Below are 18,420 nucleotides of genomic sequence, written 5' to 3' on the forward strand. Positions count from 1 at the left end.
TATTTCAATTAAATTGATGCAATATCGATGCGAGTTTAAGTATTCACTGTGAACGTATAATTACCTTGTAAAAAGTGATCCATTGCATCTGATCATGATTTTCTTCTCGTCTGGGAATATACTTTGCGAGAGTGGCGTCATTCACGATGACGGTCTGAAAGGGAACATTTATGGCTAATTATAATGCCCCGATAGCTTTCAATGATCATACTTATGGGACTGTAAATTACGTTTGTCGCAAATACTAAGCTTTAGCTTTTGTAGCAATATTCGTTTCGCCTCGACAAAGGAGAGAAATGTTACAATGGAAACTGTGAGGCTATAATACACCAAGCGACACAATTCCGATACGAAACGCACGTGCGGACGCTTAAGAAGCCAAATATAATACACCGTGGAAACTGGATCAATACAACGTACAATGAACAGGGAGACAAAAACGACAAGCGATTGAGCGTGATTACTTTTTTGCCTGCGGGAAGGTGCGTTCAATGCCGTTCAAGGGTTTAATTGTTCTTTGATATCAAACTCACCTGGACTTTACTGAGAGGTAAGAGAGATTCAATCAGGCCATCCTTTGTTGCGGCATTTCGAAGCACGAGAGTCTGAGCCACGTTGATTCTGCCCTATAAAGACAAGAATTGCGTGTGATTTCTATGACGGTTTCACAATAAAATCTTCATTCGTCCGCGAAATTATTCTTACCTGCAACAGGACCACTACTTCGTCTATAAACTCCAGACTCTCTTTAGAATCGCCGCGTATGAAAATAGTGAAGCCATTTTTTGTGCAGTCGGAGCTGAAAATTAAAAATAAAAATTAAATATTAATTTACAAGCATAGAAAGTGTAATGGAATTATTTCTTGCTAAATTATACAAAATTTATTTATGGAAAAAATTTTTGAAAACTTCTAAAAATTCAACTAAATAATTTTATTGGATTAGTTAAATTTTTAGATACTTCAGTAAAAAAAACGTTTTTTCTGTGTTTGATTATCAGAGGAAAAACCACCATTATTATATCTTTACTCTTGAACAGGTTCAATTATATTATTAAATAAATATTTTCAAAAAATAGGAACATGAATTTTCACTTATATTAAAGCAACAATGTAATTGGAAGTTAGCTCTACGTGACATTATCGTCACATCTAAAAATAATCGTTATATATGTGTCCATCATTTCGTACATTAGTCGGACAGCCTGCACTCGGCGGTTTTCGAGTGCTTATCGAAACTGTAGCCCATCGTACCGATCCGTATTTACAAACGTCGAATTTCCTAAGCAAATATTATTGCTTCCGACGAAAAATTCCGTGCGCACACGTGAATTACTGCTCGTCGCACGTATTTCAAGATATCTCCACATGTGTTGCTATGATTTCTCCTTTCCGTCGTCATGCTGTAAATGAAACGTGTCATTCGTTGCAGTGACGCTTTTATAAAACGACGTACACGTGCAGCGCCAGACATGCCTCGTTATGTATTTTAATCGACATATCGTTTCTCACGATCGCCATTCGCGCTCAATAGGTTAAGTTTAAGATGGAGCGCTTAAATCACAGAAACAGCTGGCACACTCACTTTCGATTTGACATTGTCAAGAGTCTGATTTGCATTATGTAAACACGAATAATAATTTTAAAAACTATTAATTCTAATATTAAATTATGTTTCTGATAACATTATACCTCAATTATCAAAATAATTATATAGGAAACTTAAGTATGAAAAGCTAATTTGAATATTTTTGACAAACATTTTAAGAGACTTGTCAAAGGGCAGCATTGTCGTTGTAATAAAGTTTTGATATTCCAGTAACCAATTCTATATAATAGTTATTATATAAGCATTATATAATCCAACAAAATTATTTTTAAATCCGTATCCAAATTAAATTTTTAGATACTTCAAAAAAATCATTCTTTTCGTGTAAACATCCCACTCCAGTAATAAAAGATTAATATCAAAGTAATCAGTTTTTAATCAGTTTTACTCTCGAAAATGAGCATTATATCGATATCTTTATATTATTATATTAAGAAAACTTATACATTTTAAATGACTCGTATAGTATCTCGATAATATCATTGTCACTGTAATAAATGATTGTATATCTAGCCAATACCTATAAGAACTATAATACGATAAGAGATCGCATCTTCATAAACAATAGCTAAAAATGCGCATAAGCGCAATTTCAGCCGGCTAAACGTAATCCAGTTGTATCAGATATCGTAAATAGCATTAAGTTATGACACGTGGGTGGTTGACATTAAGCATGCAGCGTTTCTCACGCGGCTCCCGTGGCACTCACACTCCTCTCTCGTCCTTCTCGCGTATATTGTAATCACGTTCCTCTGCACAATACAGTGGTGCAGTGTTTAGCGAGCACAATGCTGAGCTTTGTATGCATCACTTATATCCTGCGGTCTATCCTAAATCGTCATCAGCGCGACAGGCTACGCGTCGAGCACGACGTACATTTCTGTTCCCCGTGCTTGTACTTCCGGTTGCGGGCTGCTCCTTTAACTTCTCTGTCGCGATACGCCAAACCCCTCGATCATATATTATCGACGAGAGAGAGAGCGGCTAAGGGGACGCCTATGCAACGTTTCGTGACAACCTTCTCAAATTGCAACGGCGCGACTGAGACTTTCGAGACAACTGCGTTGCACGTTACTCCCCGTAAAATTCGATAATGCAAATCATACAGTCAGCCACGAGTCGATGGAACGGGAAGCTCCAGCGACCTGTGGGAGTGATAGCGCATAAGATAAAATCAAATCGCCGGTTCTGACTTCCTGTCGTTGCACGTCCATTATCGAAGTCACGGCGAAGGTAACCTTCGAACCGAGAAAGATCATATTTCCGGATTTCAGTTCCGTGAAATATTAGAAATGATAAATCTTCAACAAACTGTGTTCTATTGTGTTGATTGCGAAAATTCAATATATTAATCTTTATCCACTTTTGATTGTTTTTATTTATCTACTGATTATTTCAAACTATTTTTTAATTTTTTTCTTATGAAAGAAATATTAGAGGAACAGAAATAAATATTATGTGAGGACTAAATTTGTGTGTGCACTTTATAAACAAATTTTTTTTTACTTCTATTAAGATAAATTGTTTGATCTTATTTCTTAACCAGTTATCGTTAATGTTTACCACGTATGTACTCTCCCGGATGTAGCTCAGTTATTCACGCGTATTCTCCGTTTTACCGCACGATGATAGATAAGAGGACAGGATCGAACAACCCTTCCTCATCGCGCGTCTATTATCGAATCGGCCGTTTCTATGTAACCGTAATGGCACATACCCGCGGATTTAACGGTGCGGAACAGTCAGACCACAGCAGTCATTCCCCGGAATCAGCGATCTTGTTGATAAGTAAATCACTTTGATTTCGCCGAGTTAATGTCACATGATAGCTCATGACGCCCACGTCTCGCCTCGCTCGGCGCATCGGATTCATCAGCGCGTGGTATAATCGCCGCACGGGTTTTGACGTATGATGGATATAGGCGTTAGCGAGCACGCGTTACAACGTTTCTCGTTCCTCCTGTATGATGCGATTATGCGATTCAACAACGAGATCAATAAGATAGATTCCAAAGAGGCTGTGTCGACACTGATCGCCGTTAGCGCGCTTGACAGTTAGTGCTTCGCCTAAATTACACGTCCCACACGTCGAGAGAACTAATGAAAGGATGCTGCGATATAAGATATTTGTCGCTGACCGAGAAGATCCCGTTGCAAGATGCCGAGCGGGTGCACATTTCCTTTCGTAATAGCGTTGGACAGTACTTCCAAGCTAGTGGAAGTCAATGTCACTGGTGACGCATCAAACAACTCAAGGACTTTAATTATGATTGCATGTCCGAGATCATTGAGATGAATTGGTAGTCTTTATTAATTAATCAACCACTAATTTCTACTTTCTAGATGACAGACTAGAATTCAACGATTTAGTGAGCTAATACATCAAGCATTTTTATATGTAGCATTGAACTAATGATGTTGAAACAAATATAAAGCTCATTTAATGCTGAAACAATTCCTTCACTCGGAATTATTTCAGCACTAAAGATTCAAACTTGATCGCTTAATTTTTATTTTTTAATTGTTGTGTGTTTTCATCGTGGTCTAATGATACATTAATATACTGAAAAACAAATATTGATTCAATTAAAATTTATATTATAGGCTGTCACTAACATAAATAATTAATTCATGTATATTTTTATTGACATAAAAGCTTTGATTATTGAAATAATAATTTATAATTATTTTATTTAATTGAATCAATAGCATTTTTTTCTCAGTGTATTATTATAAATATAAAATTTTTATAAGAATTATTTTTCGAAAGAATTTACCTTGATGAAATTTAGCAGTCCATAATAGCTATATGATTATGATATTTTCGATTTTTAATTCGAATCCTATAACTATATATAAATTTCCACTTATAACCCAAAAATTATTGTAAATAAAACATACATTGCGTCTAAATTTAAATGTTAACTGAGTTTACAGATGAAATATTATAATACAAAAAAAAAAACGATTTTGAAGTATCTAAAAATTTAGCTAGATATAGATTAAAAAAAAATTTGTTAGACCATTAAAATAATTATATAAGACGCTAAACTGCTGGAATGTCAAAACTTTTTACTCGATTATTATGCTCGAATTTCCTACATAATTATTTTGATGGTCCAACAAAATTATTTTTAAATCTACCTAAATTTTTAGATATTTCAGCAAAATCATTCTTTTATGTAATTGGAAATGGAAAATTTTCAAGAATCAACTGTGTCCTCCCAGAAAAAACCTTTCGCGTTTAGCACGATTATCGACCTAGAATCTCCCGGTGGATTTCGATATCGCGAGAGTTCATCGTGTGTAAAGTTCCTAGAAGTATGAATCTAGCCAATTTTGTCCTTTTTTATTGACTTGATGAAAAATAATGGAATCAATCAGATGAGAACTAAACACTGTAAAAAAATTAAAAAACAGATATGTGAACGTTATACATTTGTTAAGTGTACGTATAAATGTACGTATATGTATATGTGCACATACATAACATACGTCATTTTTAATCAAACTAGAACTGGACGATTGGTCAGATTCTTATTTCTAGGGATTCTACATCGTATGTGCGCATCGTGCTGCGCTGCAGAGGAGTCTGAAACCACGTTCGCATCCTGGGTGGGCAAAGGTTGTCGAACAGAGAGGCCGCGTCACGACCGACTGTTGAGTCGCGATTGACGCCGGAGGAATATTCCGACACAACGTGTGCTTGATAGTGCAACAGCGATAATTTCGCGTCCCGGGGCGGCCACACGAATGACATTTTTACCGGGATACACGCAATTCGACGTTGATCATCGTCGGCTCCGCGGGTTACTATCGCGACATAAAACTTCTTTCCTCGCGAAATGAGAGAAAATGCATACCCGGAAACAGTGCCGAACAAACGTGAATTATATTATAGAAATATCTAACTGCTATAACTTCGAGAAACCACTTTTCCCTGCCACGGTGAATTCGATTAAGCCTACAAAATGCCGAAGCTTCATTCTGATGCTTAGTCACGAGCCATAAAGTTTAGATAAATGTAATAGTTAACGTTAGTACGTCGTCAGCCGCGATACCTTCGGCAACGAAGATCACCGCGAGGGACAGTACATATGTAGCTAAAACTATTGGTATTTAAACACTCAATTCGACAGAACCGTGTTCCTCTGGTAAATATCTAATCTTCGAAGATAGTTGTCATTATGTTTCTAATCTGAGGATAAATTAAAATAAGGAAACGACATGTTACTGATTATAAATATGTATACATTTAAATAATATTTTTTATTATTTAAAAGAGAAATTTTTATATATCATTTTTTATTAATTTATATTAATTTATATTAATTTATATTATATCAAACGTGATAAATCGTACTGAAATAGTGAATCTTAGAATGCTATTGACACGTGAATTTTATATGCGTGAGCGAGATCATTGAATGTTAAAATATGTCTTCAATGAGTCCAATTTGCTATGCTAAAAATTAGGAAACATGCTTTTAAAAATTCTCCATATATCAGTTTGGACTCTTTGATGGTTAGTATTATTATAAATAACTGGGAGTATGATTTCAATTTTTAAGCAGTTTTTTATATTATTATATACTTTATTTAAGGTATGAGGACACAATATATAATGTATAATTGGACTACGTATTCTATATCACTTCAAGATTGAATTTGATAGTGTGTTATTTTCTTTCCTTTTAAATTAATAATTATGTCCTTTGTGTTTATACAAGATCTAGATTATAATATATATCTTATCATCGAAAACACGAAATATACAAGAAACTTGTATTACATTAATTAATAGTGATCTATTTCCTTGTATATAAAATTTACATATCGATAGCAATAATCACGAATGATCAAATTTCGGAACTTTAAAGAGACGACGAACTCGTAGAAAGTTGAGAAGTCGAACTCGACGTAAGTAGAGCATTCATCCGCGGACGGCAGCAGATCGTGCGAACTGACACTAAAAACGAGGAAACCTATATTCTTAATATATGTTCTAATGCTGCTAATAGTGCTCTAACGAGTATGTAAATACCGCCGGTTAAACGTTGGTTTTACGATGCTAATCGCACTGCGACCAAGAATCCAATTGCGCAAAACTTACGTGACTCTTCCCATCGAGAAAATAAAAAGAGCCATAATGATATATTTCGCCATAAAAAAAATAATAAATCTTTATGCCTAATAAAAAGGAATATATATATATATATATATATACAGCCGGGATCATATTTTATATGTAAATAAATTTAAGTGAATGTACATGAAAAACCAATGGATCATAATTTCCATAAAAACATGCGATTAGAATAATAAAAGTTTCGGACTGGGTTTTCATTCAGAATTTATTTCATTTCTATTAATTATTTCAAACTTATACTATTATACGTAAAACATTATGAAATCGATAGATCAATTAATGTATTTGTTCTTAAAAATTTTAATTCTTCGAGCTTTATTAATTACACTTATTTAGAACTTTATTAAGAACACAAAATAACTCACTCTAGATAATTCAGATAATCCGACAAAGACAAAACTCTTGTCTCTTCATTCGATAAATTTTGAAATGGAATGCTTGAATTATGCACTGTCAAAAATGTCAGGAAACATAAATATTTATCGATAACACTAAGAGCTTTACGACTAAAAAAAAATAGAGGAACATTGATCATAGTGGTCGAGAGAGAAGACATTAGGTAGAAAAAAAATAAGAGGAAAGAAATTAGGGAAGGACAAAAAGTTGGCGGCGGCCAGAAAAAAGGTGAGGCCCTCGGATACCAGATACGATCTTAAAAGTGGGTCGGTAAACTGCAGCTGCAGATCTTTGTCCCGCAGGGAAAAGCGAGCGTGATAGCAATGAGGGACGTTTCGCCGAAGTCGTTACCGTTACCATCATCAGAAACGAGGGTGGCTCGTGTCGGTGGGAGGGCAAGAAGAGTCGACGATCATGTCAGTTTCTCGAGAAGAAGGGAGGGATAAAAGGATTGATGCGCATCCATAACTCATGCGGAAATGCGGTCAGGTGCACAACTGGATCAAACGAGAGATCCCCCGCGATCCTATCGTCCTGCGATCTGCCGCTCGTGACTCTCCATCCTACGTGATACACGATATATACGCGACGGGTTGCCAGCCACCGGAATGTTCCTCGGCTTACCGTTTACTCGCGCGATCGTCTATTAATTATTAGTCGTGGTATATCTGGTTGCAGTGAGCACCGATACCGCGTTACTGCCCTCATCGATATTCTCGCAAGTATCGTGCAAGTCGTTCATACGTAAGATCATGTGAGTCAAAGCAGTATGTATATGTACAGGGTATTTCAAAAGTAGAGGTCAATTGCTCAGGAGATGATTGGGAACTTAAAAATAAGAAAAAAATTGGTATGAACATGGTAGGTTCGGAATACGTTATTTTCTGTAGAGTTTTGATCTCTTTCAAGAAAGTGGGTTTTGATCTCTTTCAAGAAAGTGGGCTAAGTGAGCTGTATCTTCATGTAGGAACGAGAGGTGCCATTTCGGATAACGTTAAAACAATCTGCAACTCTTTTATTTCATTTAAATTATGTTATAAAACTCATAAAAGCCATCTTTTTTTTAATCCTGATAAAATTCAAAAGCAAAGCAATTTCAATTTTTATAAAAATGGCAATCATTTTAAAACAATATTAACAAGAAAAATATCTGGTTGAAAATAGACGAACTAAAAAAAATTCTGGTTATATTAATCAGAATTCTGATTAAACTTAGAATTACCTCAACTAGATTCTAATAGATTTGATTAAAAAATTCTAATTCGTTATTTTCAACCAAAATTCCAATTAATCTAACCAGACATTTTTCTCAGTGAAGCATTCGATATCATATTTATATCATCTTTATTCTCGTTTTTTAGTTCCAATTGCCTCTCAAGTAATTATCCTTTATTTTTAAAATACCCTATATTTATAATCAGGTTTTTATTTGTATAATTTAAGAGCATCTCATTTCGAAAATGAAGAGAAAACGAGATTTTTGTCTTTGTCGGATTATCTCAATTACATGCATTTTTCGAGAAGGAAGGAAAAAAATTGTCTAGACACTTTTTTTATCTTGACATGTATAATTAGTATTATAAGTTTACGAATGAATAAAATTGCGTTAATAAGACGCATCGTCACGAATGCACTTACACTGTATACACATTTTCACGCGGGTATCCGTCAGTCAATTTCTCACCCTCCTCCTTAATATAACGATCAAAGCTCCGATTCATCGCCGGACAAACCGGCGATGCGAGTTAACGGTGAAAGACGAGTCGAGGTCAATTTCGCTTGGCGATGCATTCGCGAATTACTTTTGGTGATTCGACCTTTCACCGCGACCAATCAAGTTATTACGCGTAACGCAAACCGCGGGAGTCTCGCTTGACGCTTAATATATTTCTCCCGTGTGAGATATAAGCTTTCAAGACGGCCACTGCAAAAGCCACTGCAGTGAAACATGACTTGTTACTTCACACTATGACAATCTCGAATTAAGAAAGTTGCATGGACCCGTTACACGTGTAGATTCTAAAGATCGCAGATTTTATCGTTTGCCATCAACTTACCTGTTATAATAAACATCAATTGATCATCTTCTTTTGACATTGTTCGATAACAGTTTAAAATTCACTTAGCACGTGCTAAGATACATGATGCTGCAATTTTATCAATTATTTCGAGAATACATTCAAAGAATTTAAAAAAATAATTAAAAAAATTAAATAACTAAATTAAATTAAATTAGACAATAAACTATTATTTATAAAAATTTTAACTTTTCACCTTCAATCAATTGCATTCTTGATATTTTTTGACACAAGCAAAATTTCACTCTCTTTCTTTCTCAATTTTATTCAAATGTCAATTTAAACAATTGAATTTTTTAAAAACTATTCGGTAATATAATAGAGAAATGTTAAAAAATAACCGTTGATTTTTCTACGTTTTCTGAAAGCCTTGAATAATAAAAAAAATTTAAACAAAGAAGATCCAGATTGTAAGCAGTAAAAAATATATTGCATAGTTAATATCTTTCTTAACAAGAACCATTATTACAGGCACTTCGGTAAACAAAATATCTCTCAGAAACCAAGAAGATCAAAGCTTATGAAATGATATGTTCTGTAGCGTAGTATAGGCAAGATTTACTCATAATACCAGCTATGCAAATATATGCAAATATAAATGCAAATCCAGGAAGTACAATCAAAACGGAAACGCGCGGTCGATTAACCGACAAGCCACCCACCGTATTTCTATCAGCGAATTTCAATTAGCCAATAAACTTCGTTCGATACCTGCGGACATACACGATGAGTGCACTTAATGCGCGATAACGGGGTACACACTACGCTTTCGCCATTTCACCTTCAACTTGCGTGAAACTAAGGCGTGATCAGAGCGCAGTTAATATTTTACTTGATCTACGTGTAAGACAGGTTTCGCCGGATCTAGGAAACAACATGCAAATAAAAATCGTCAATTTTGAGACAAATGTTAATAATCAATTAATTAGGAATAAACAATTGTCACTCGTCTCTGGTTTTGAGCCAAAGACTCCAGTTTTTTGGAGAAATCTTCAGCTCTTCGGCTGATGGAAAAACTTTGATAATCTTCTTTTAGAGAACAACACACAACACACTACAAGACAATAATTTTAATAATCGATCTCTGGTAAGATAGCGAGATCTCCAGCAGAAGAAATGACAACTGTACTCTCTAAAATTTTCAGAGTAAACCTCACTCTGAAGAATGGAATCTTACTCTTAAAGATTGAAAATTGAGTTTCTTTTTCAACTTTTTCAACTCAAATTTTACTCTTTACAGTGAAATTTCATTCCAAAGAATTTAGAGAGATAATAAATTTTTAGAGAGATAATAAATTTTTAAGCAATATTCTTAGTAATGCAGATATCGAAATATCACAAATTTGTACATGTAAATATAATATTATCCGACAGTCAACACCCGAATCGCAGTATAGATCTGCGGCTAATTTTGAAATAGTTGCATATTCCCGATTATTCGATCACGCGTGATCCGTCCAATTAAACGATTTTCCGTAGATTACGCGATGAGATGAAAGAGTGCCGCACCATAACACGTCAAGTTAAGATATTACACGGCACGATAAGCGGTAAAGTATGCGTTTATGTGCACGTGAAAATTCCGGGGTCAGTTTCACGCAAAGTTCCCAGACGTTTCATCGTTTTGCTCGGTAGCGCAATAAATCTGCATCCGCCGTGCTTATCCGCAAGTAATCTGCCACCGATAGCCCAGCTAGGCGCTATGTCAACGTCGTTCCTCGCTTTCCCACTACGACCACAGAAAAATGCTAATGAATCCCGCGCGCCGTACACCGCATGGTATATAACCGGCAGGCTGATTTATAGCGATCGTGTTCCCCTCAGAGGATCATTATGACACCGTCGGCTTTCGTCGCGGATTCCATGGCGCCCCTCTCGAGATTAGCTCGCGTGTGCAAGCAGCAAATGTACGCTCCCGTGCCTGCCTGCTTTTCTTCCGGCAACGAAAGATATCGACATGTAACAATGCGTATTGTGGCCACGCGAGATGATAACTCGGCCGCGATAAATTAGAAGTATCGCTCTGGCCTGGATAGTCCTGGGAACACGAGCGATAGGTCATTTACGTGAGTTTTGGTATCGCAAACACGTTTTTTTTTTTTGCTTTGTTGATATCGACACGGGAAATCGTCAGTCAAGCCAGGGTATGTCTCGTTATGGCGATCTTTTCTCATAAATTCATATTAATTCTCGTGAAGTTTGAAAGCGGCAGCGCGATCTCGCAACGCTTTTTCAGAAAGACCCCTTTAATTATCCTCGCATATCGAGATATATCGCGATCTGAGAAGCCCACGGGGACGGCTGATCAGCTGTATGAATTAAACTTCGCGCTAGAATATCCGATGAAAGGCGGTATACCGACATGACGTGGCGAAAGACAGCGTCGATGAAATCGCGGAAATTTTCCGCCACTTTTTCCCAAGCCGGCGGGAAAGAGTCGCCGACGCGGAAACGGACGCTGGCTCGCTCGCGTCGAAGATGCCGAAAGATAGATCGGCGTGTTTCTTGCCGAGAGATGCCCCGAGCGTAATAGTGCGCGCTTTTCTCGCTCTTCGTTTTTCGTCCCGTTCTTTCCACTGTCGAACCGATACTATTCTCCCGCTCGTACGCTTCCCGACGAAGTGCATGAGAGTTCGGCGTTATCGGTTGGACGGAAAATCATAAAGCCGCGTGATGACTGATACCAACGTGGCTATAATGCGTGATGTATTTTATGAGCTGGAGAGTATGCGAATGCGGTCACAGAATCGCGAAATGACAGCGCGATTATCACGAACGAGAGACGCAAACGCCGATGCGCAATGAAAAGAATGTATATCTGAGAAGTAAAATGATAAAAAGATGAGTTTGTTAAAGTATCTAAAAATGTAACTAGATATAAATCTGAAAATAATTTTGTTGGACCATCAAAATTATTATGTAAGAAACTCGAACATGATGAGAGTGATGCTGCAAAAGTTTTAACATTCTAGCAATCAGTTTAAGTGCCTACATAATTTAATGGCCTAATAAAATATTCAGTGTATAAATAATATAAAAATGTAGAAACTATTTTTTTCCAGAAAAAAGACATAAAATCTTTTCAATAATTCTTTTTCAATCCTTTGTGATTTTTATATTGAAATAAAGTTTAATTTAGATATCTCAAACAGACAATATATTTTCTCTTGCGCACATATCTCACATATATTCATTAATTAACTAAATTTAGGTATTAATGTTTCAATTAATTAATAATTGATAATTAATAAATTGACAACAATCTCGTTAAATATTAAATGTTCAGCGAAAAATTTTCTATAATCGAATCGATGTCTATTTGCTCCGATTCGGTTCTCACGGTGTTTAATCGCCATTGCACCGATATTAGAAAGCGTTCTGTCGGTAGGCACGTCGTAAGCGTGTTAATTGAATAGCTTACAAACTAGAGAAGCTTAGAGAGCTTGTAGGAAGAGATGCGGTCAAGTTGGAAAGAACGGCAAGCCGCGACTCTGCTCCGTATCGACGATTATAGTGGGCGTGCCCGCGACTTCATGACGGTGGAAAATTATAATTATTACCGACATCGGCGTCGATCACGTTTATTTAACGGAAAGCTCACGCGCTCCTTCCTTCTCGCCCAGCCGGGATTAATAAATTGCCAATTCGGAGTCGGATGATTTCAGTTATTATCGGCTACAACAGCCTCGTTGAGGAGTACAGATGCCGGTGTAATAAATGGGTGTCTCGCGCCAGTATGCTGCGGCCGTAAAGTGTGAATTTTCTTGCGAGTTAAAAACGCCCTTCGTAAAAATTATCGCGGCCGCGTCGCCCGCTAATCGAATTCATAAATTATGGTATGGTTCAGCGGGCCCTGCACGCGCGACTGATCTCGCGATAATCCCGATTGATTTATTAGTACCTCGCAACTGCAGACTGTATGGTCTGATCTCGATGTGCGCCAAAGTGATGCATTATACGATGGATACATACCTGGGTAGACGAGCGAGGTAGAGTAGAAAAGACGACGTCTCTCTAATGGAAAGGGTTTCCCTTGTGGATACATTGTCCTCGAATTCGATAACCGGTCTCCCGGCGACGTCTGAGTATCCTGTGAGCAATCAGAACAATTTTCGTTAATATATCTTATTTAAAATTTGTCAAAATTGAACAGCAATTCGTTCATATAAAAATTAATATTTTAAAACTGTACATATAATATCAAAATTACATGATTGTATTATAATGTTGAATTTTTTCACCTAAAAAGAATGCAAATCTTTAAAGATCTGCAAATCTCTGAAAGATAATTTTTCTGTACACATAGCGTGTTATTTCTTCGCATGTTTACATTGTAACAGATACAAGCGATGGCGTACCATGAATTGTCTCAACGGTGCAGAAAATGTTGGCGAGCATGGCTGATTACAGAGCATGATTCGATTTACGATGAGCGATTGCCGATTGCAATCTTCCTATCCGGCATAAATTATTAAATGACATCCTTTTAGTTGTACCTCGGGAGAGTAGGTCATCTTTGAATAAGGTCTCTTAGCTACAGGGTGAAATGTACCAGCAGTGACATTACAAACAATTCCGTGATCGTAATAGATAATGCCGAGTAACAGTTCGTTTTCATCCGTGTTATTGCAAATCGTGATGTTGGGGTCGTAACCTAACTATATACTATTGATCATTAAATAAAGCCGACGCCTCTAAGCATTGCTTAAAGATGATCTGCGTTTGAGAACGTAACAATATAAAAAAAAGTTCTACAGGTGAACATCGTGAATGTTAATTATTAATTGACTTCGCATTTATTGTCTACAAGTAATAAATAAAAATATATTTGAAGAAATTGATAGAGAGAAGTTTATAACTAGAAATATATTTTGCTATTGTAGAAGAATAAAATATTTAGAGATTAGCACAAAAATCAATACAATCGTTCTACATAATTTAAAAATAATATAAAACCTGTGTATTGAATATTTTTTTACTTCTGTTGCTACAAATTTACATATTCATAAAATTTGAAACAGTATCAAAAATTAAATTTGTATTTTTATAAGTAATTTATATTTTTGCAAAGTAATAAATATAACATGATTAATAATAAGATATATTAATAGATATAACAATTAGATATAAGTAAATCATATATAAACACGAGCTGTGAAAGAAATCAATATACAATGTAATTTTCTATTAAGGTGTAAAGTTCTATGAAACATTTCACACGATGAAGGCTTTGTTCTGCTTTATATTTAGATACACACATAGTAGTTTAAAACATTTTCATCCACGTAGATATTATTTAATCGATTATGCAATAACACGATAAAAATGTCTAATGACTGGCAAACAGCCACGCTAAACTCAGCTTTAAAATATCTCAAAAACTTAACTTTATATCTTTTATTTTCTATGTATAATAAAACACTAATTCTTGTCTAGAATTTAATTTACAGTTACCGCAGCTAATTCAAATGACAGTGAAACTAAAGATTAGTTTTAGTGACTTTCATATAGTGACTTTCATTATCATTATTATTATTTACCGTTCAATCATTCAACGATATTCTATCCTATAATTACAAACAGTTCTGAGATATGATAAATTAATCATAACACATGATTTGCCAATATATACCCAAAGCCCGATTTCTAATGTGTATCAATAACATATTTCAAATATGATATATTTACTTTATGTTATTTGTAAATGTGTTATACAAGATTATATAAAACTATCATATGTGTACACATTATGCATTATAATAAATGTGTATACATTATAATAAATCATAATAAAGCAATTTGCTTTATTATTAATATTAGAAGAAATAAACCGTTGATAAAAAATAATATGTAATTACATTAAACTTAATTATAAATAAACAGTACTTCACAATATGTGTAATAGCAGAGATTCATTTCTGACGTTTTAATAATTTAAAATACCATAATGCTACAGATTACGGTTCAACTACAACGCTAACGGATAAAGTGTTGATCGTTCTACAAATACGTCAAAATAGATTTCTCGAATCGGTGTATCGCCTCTGTGATCGCAAATAGATCGCGTGGGTGGGTTTCTCCCTTTTCATGCACAACGAACGACCGCTCACGCACTCGTTGTTGCGTTAATCGAATTGCACGCATTGCGGCCACTTATCGCCGCTAGTGCGTAGTGACTGCGTCGAGTACCACAATCACCAACAGTGGGCGCGCAGCTTTTTTAATGATCGCGCTCGAATTACCATAATCGATCGATTACCACTGCACCATGCGCAAACGAGGGGTTTCCCTCGGAATGAAGATGTTAATCCGGACTACCTGCTCGCTGGAGAATTACCGCCTCGCAGTGCAACATATTCAGCATTACAGTTATAGATAGTGACATTAATAGGACAGAATTCGATAGTGCATAGAACGGTAGAATATGATAGAATATATAAATATATTCAATTGAAATTCGTCTTTCAATAAATACTATTTAATGCTGAAAATTAAAGAGCTGTAATTTTTAAATATATCTGAACAAATAATAAAATCTCTACTAATTTTTTTGTTAATCTTAATTTTTATTACATAATCTGTCTTTTAGATAATCTTAAATTAACTTCGGTTTTATAATAAAAATTTGAAATTTCATTTCTAATGTGATAAATAATGAAAATTTATAGAAAAATAGAAAATTTATAACATATAAAGGCGTTATCAAAGAACGATAATTGACACGATTGTATATCGCACGTAACGAACTGATCTGAATGACGATTGTGTGATTGCCATTTTTCTACCGACATAAAGCGATCTTCTCAAAGCTACGTTTTGTGCACTCGGAATATCGGCCACGAGTTGCAGATGATCAGCAGATTCGCTCGGGCGCATACATATATCCGTTTCGCATATGCGCGCATTCGCCGATCGCCTCTACAAATCGCCGATCGTTCATCATCATCGTCTCACTCCTACCCGATAAAGACTCAACGCGGACCCAGCTCGGCTTTTAACGTAAATCAAGCGTGCTTATGGTCGGCGCGACGTCTCCTCTCTCTCCCCTCGTTCCTCAGAAGAAAGCCCCGTAGTTCACTCTGGAGGCGTCGATTCTTTCGTCTCGTCCTCTCCGCGCGAGCGAGAGCGAGCCGCTCGCGCGGAGTAGCCGCGAGGCGCGCGTCGCGTATACGGGGCGTGCGCATGGTGTGGGACTCGTGAGAAAGATGAACGATAGCCAGATGGATACGTCAATATGCGTGCCATTAGCCGTTACTTTTTGGATTTATTGCATGATGCCCCGTAAATCCCCGTGATTTCTAATTATATGGCCGCATTTGCCCTCCCCCCCCAGCCCGGCCTTCCACCCTGCCTCTCTCTTTCATCTCTTTAATTTCCTACTTGTTCTCGCAGCTCTCTTCGCCAATCAATTTCTATTAAAATGAAAACGTCGATGTACCGATCGCGAGACGGACAACGCCTGGCCGTAATGCGTAATTCACTTCATAAATTATTATCTTCAATTTTGCTGCGACGGATATTGCGGACTGGCCGGAATTGCGGGTCTGTAATACACTCGCGATTTAATCGCAGATTGATACTCGATGTATCCAATAGACAGATGAGTGTTTTAATTAGATTATCGAGGAATTCTCTGAAAATAATAATTTTCGGTTATGCTGATGATTGTTTAAAATTATATGACGCGTTTCAATATTTCTTTCGTGTAAAATTATATAACTTATGATTATTGCAAATCATGCGTCGAAATCATTTTTTGGTCTTGAAACGCAATCATAAACAGAATCAGAATAGTAATATCACAAATTAAATTGACAAACAACTTAATTTTTAATGTTAATAAGCATTTTTATAAACATATTAATAATCTGATGTTAATAAGAATATTAAATCAGCGAACAATTTATTGCGAAAAATATTATCTCAGCTGGGATTCTCGAACAATAAAGTTCGAGAATATATGGGACAGGAAAACGATTCCATCAAGAAATAATGTCGAGAAAGACGACATATATTTTTTTAACAATATACATTTCACACGTTTTCTAATATAATTTAATGTTGGCTCTTATTATCGGCAAATATTGAAGAGAAAGCTGCAAAGGTGTGAAAAGGATTGAAATAATCTTTCCTTTTTTGCCTGTATTTTTTTTCTTTCTTCTTTACGCATCTATGAAACCGTTAGTTATATTATCCCGTAAAAGCTAAGTTATATGAAACGTTTCTCGGAAACAAGAGGAGAGCGAAATTGCGTATTGTGAGTACAACGATTACATGATCGAGAGAAATACAGTATCTTCAGCACGCTCGATATGGGATTTTCTACAAGCATATTGATAAGAGAGAAAACTCATCGTCGTGCTCGGCTAGGCGTGCAGCAAAGTTGACCCTCTGAGCTCCCACAGGCACGATTCGCCTGTGGATTAACACTCGTTAGCTCGCCCAAGATGCTATAATCGCTTAATTAGTCGCCTCAATGCACCACCACGTACTTGTTAGGGTAATCGGCGATTATACATTCGCCGCGGCAAGTAGCACCGTAAGTTTCTCGCAATGTAAGCCCATCGAGGAAGTTCCGCGATCGTAACTTCGCCGCGACAAATTAATGGCTTGACTAACGTTCTTTCGACTTCAACTGCACGTCGTACAGTTATCCGCGTGACGAATATTCACTTTCGCCAATGAGATTATTCATTAATTAATCACTGACTTTACATTATTTATCTTCATTTTTATTGAAACTGTAAAATTTAGAAAATTATGCAAAATTAATATTAATACCAAATGTAAATATTTTAAAGAAAAAATAAATATTGAGTATGATTCATTGAAATTTAAATTCATAAGTAAATATTTGCAAATCAAATAAACAAAAATTTGTAGTGTCGTAAGTGAGAAAATTTATCCAATAATTCAAGATGTCACCTAATATTCTGAAAGTACTATTTGTTCAAAATTTCTAGATCGTATTACTATTTAGAAAGTTGAATTGACGCATAAGGATCAACGAGACATGTCATTCTTGTTTAGAAAAATATCTGTGGTAACACGGGAAAAAATCTCCACCTCTATTAACCTTGAATCTTTCACCTTTCGACGGACCATCGACTTCTGCAAACCAGTCGTCGATCATACGCGATACATGCTCCAGGTGTTCTAGCCGAGTGCGGGAACATATATATATATAT

At 35.9% G+C, this 18,420-nt stretch overlaps 1 protein-coding gene across 1 annotated transcript in view; it reads right to left on the minus strand.

Annotated features, from left to right (window-relative positions):
- The window catches only part of LOC108686058, a 229,839-nt gene that overhangs the window by 42,106 nt on the left and 169,313 nt on the right, over window positions 1–18,420 (minus strand). The window contains exons 6-9 of the mRNA XM_018191122.1: window positions 13,205–13,322; window positions 706–799; window positions 534–626; window positions 65–154 (exon numbers count right to left, since the gene is read on the minus strand). Coding sequence (XP_018046611.1) covers window positions 65–154; window positions 534–626; window positions 706–799; window positions 13,205–13,322 — 395 coding nt within the window. The remainder of the gene's footprint in view (window positions 1–64; window positions 155–533; window positions 627–705; window positions 800–13,204; window positions 13,323–18,420) is intronic.

Source organism: Atta colombica, unplaced genomic scaffold (genome assembly GCF_001594045.1).
Source record: "Atta colombica isolate Treedump-2 unplaced genomic scaffold, Acol1.0 scaffold163, whole genome shotgun sequence".
NCBI classification, from domain to species: Eukaryota; Metazoa; Arthropoda; class Insecta; order Hymenoptera; family Formicidae; genus Atta; species Atta colombica.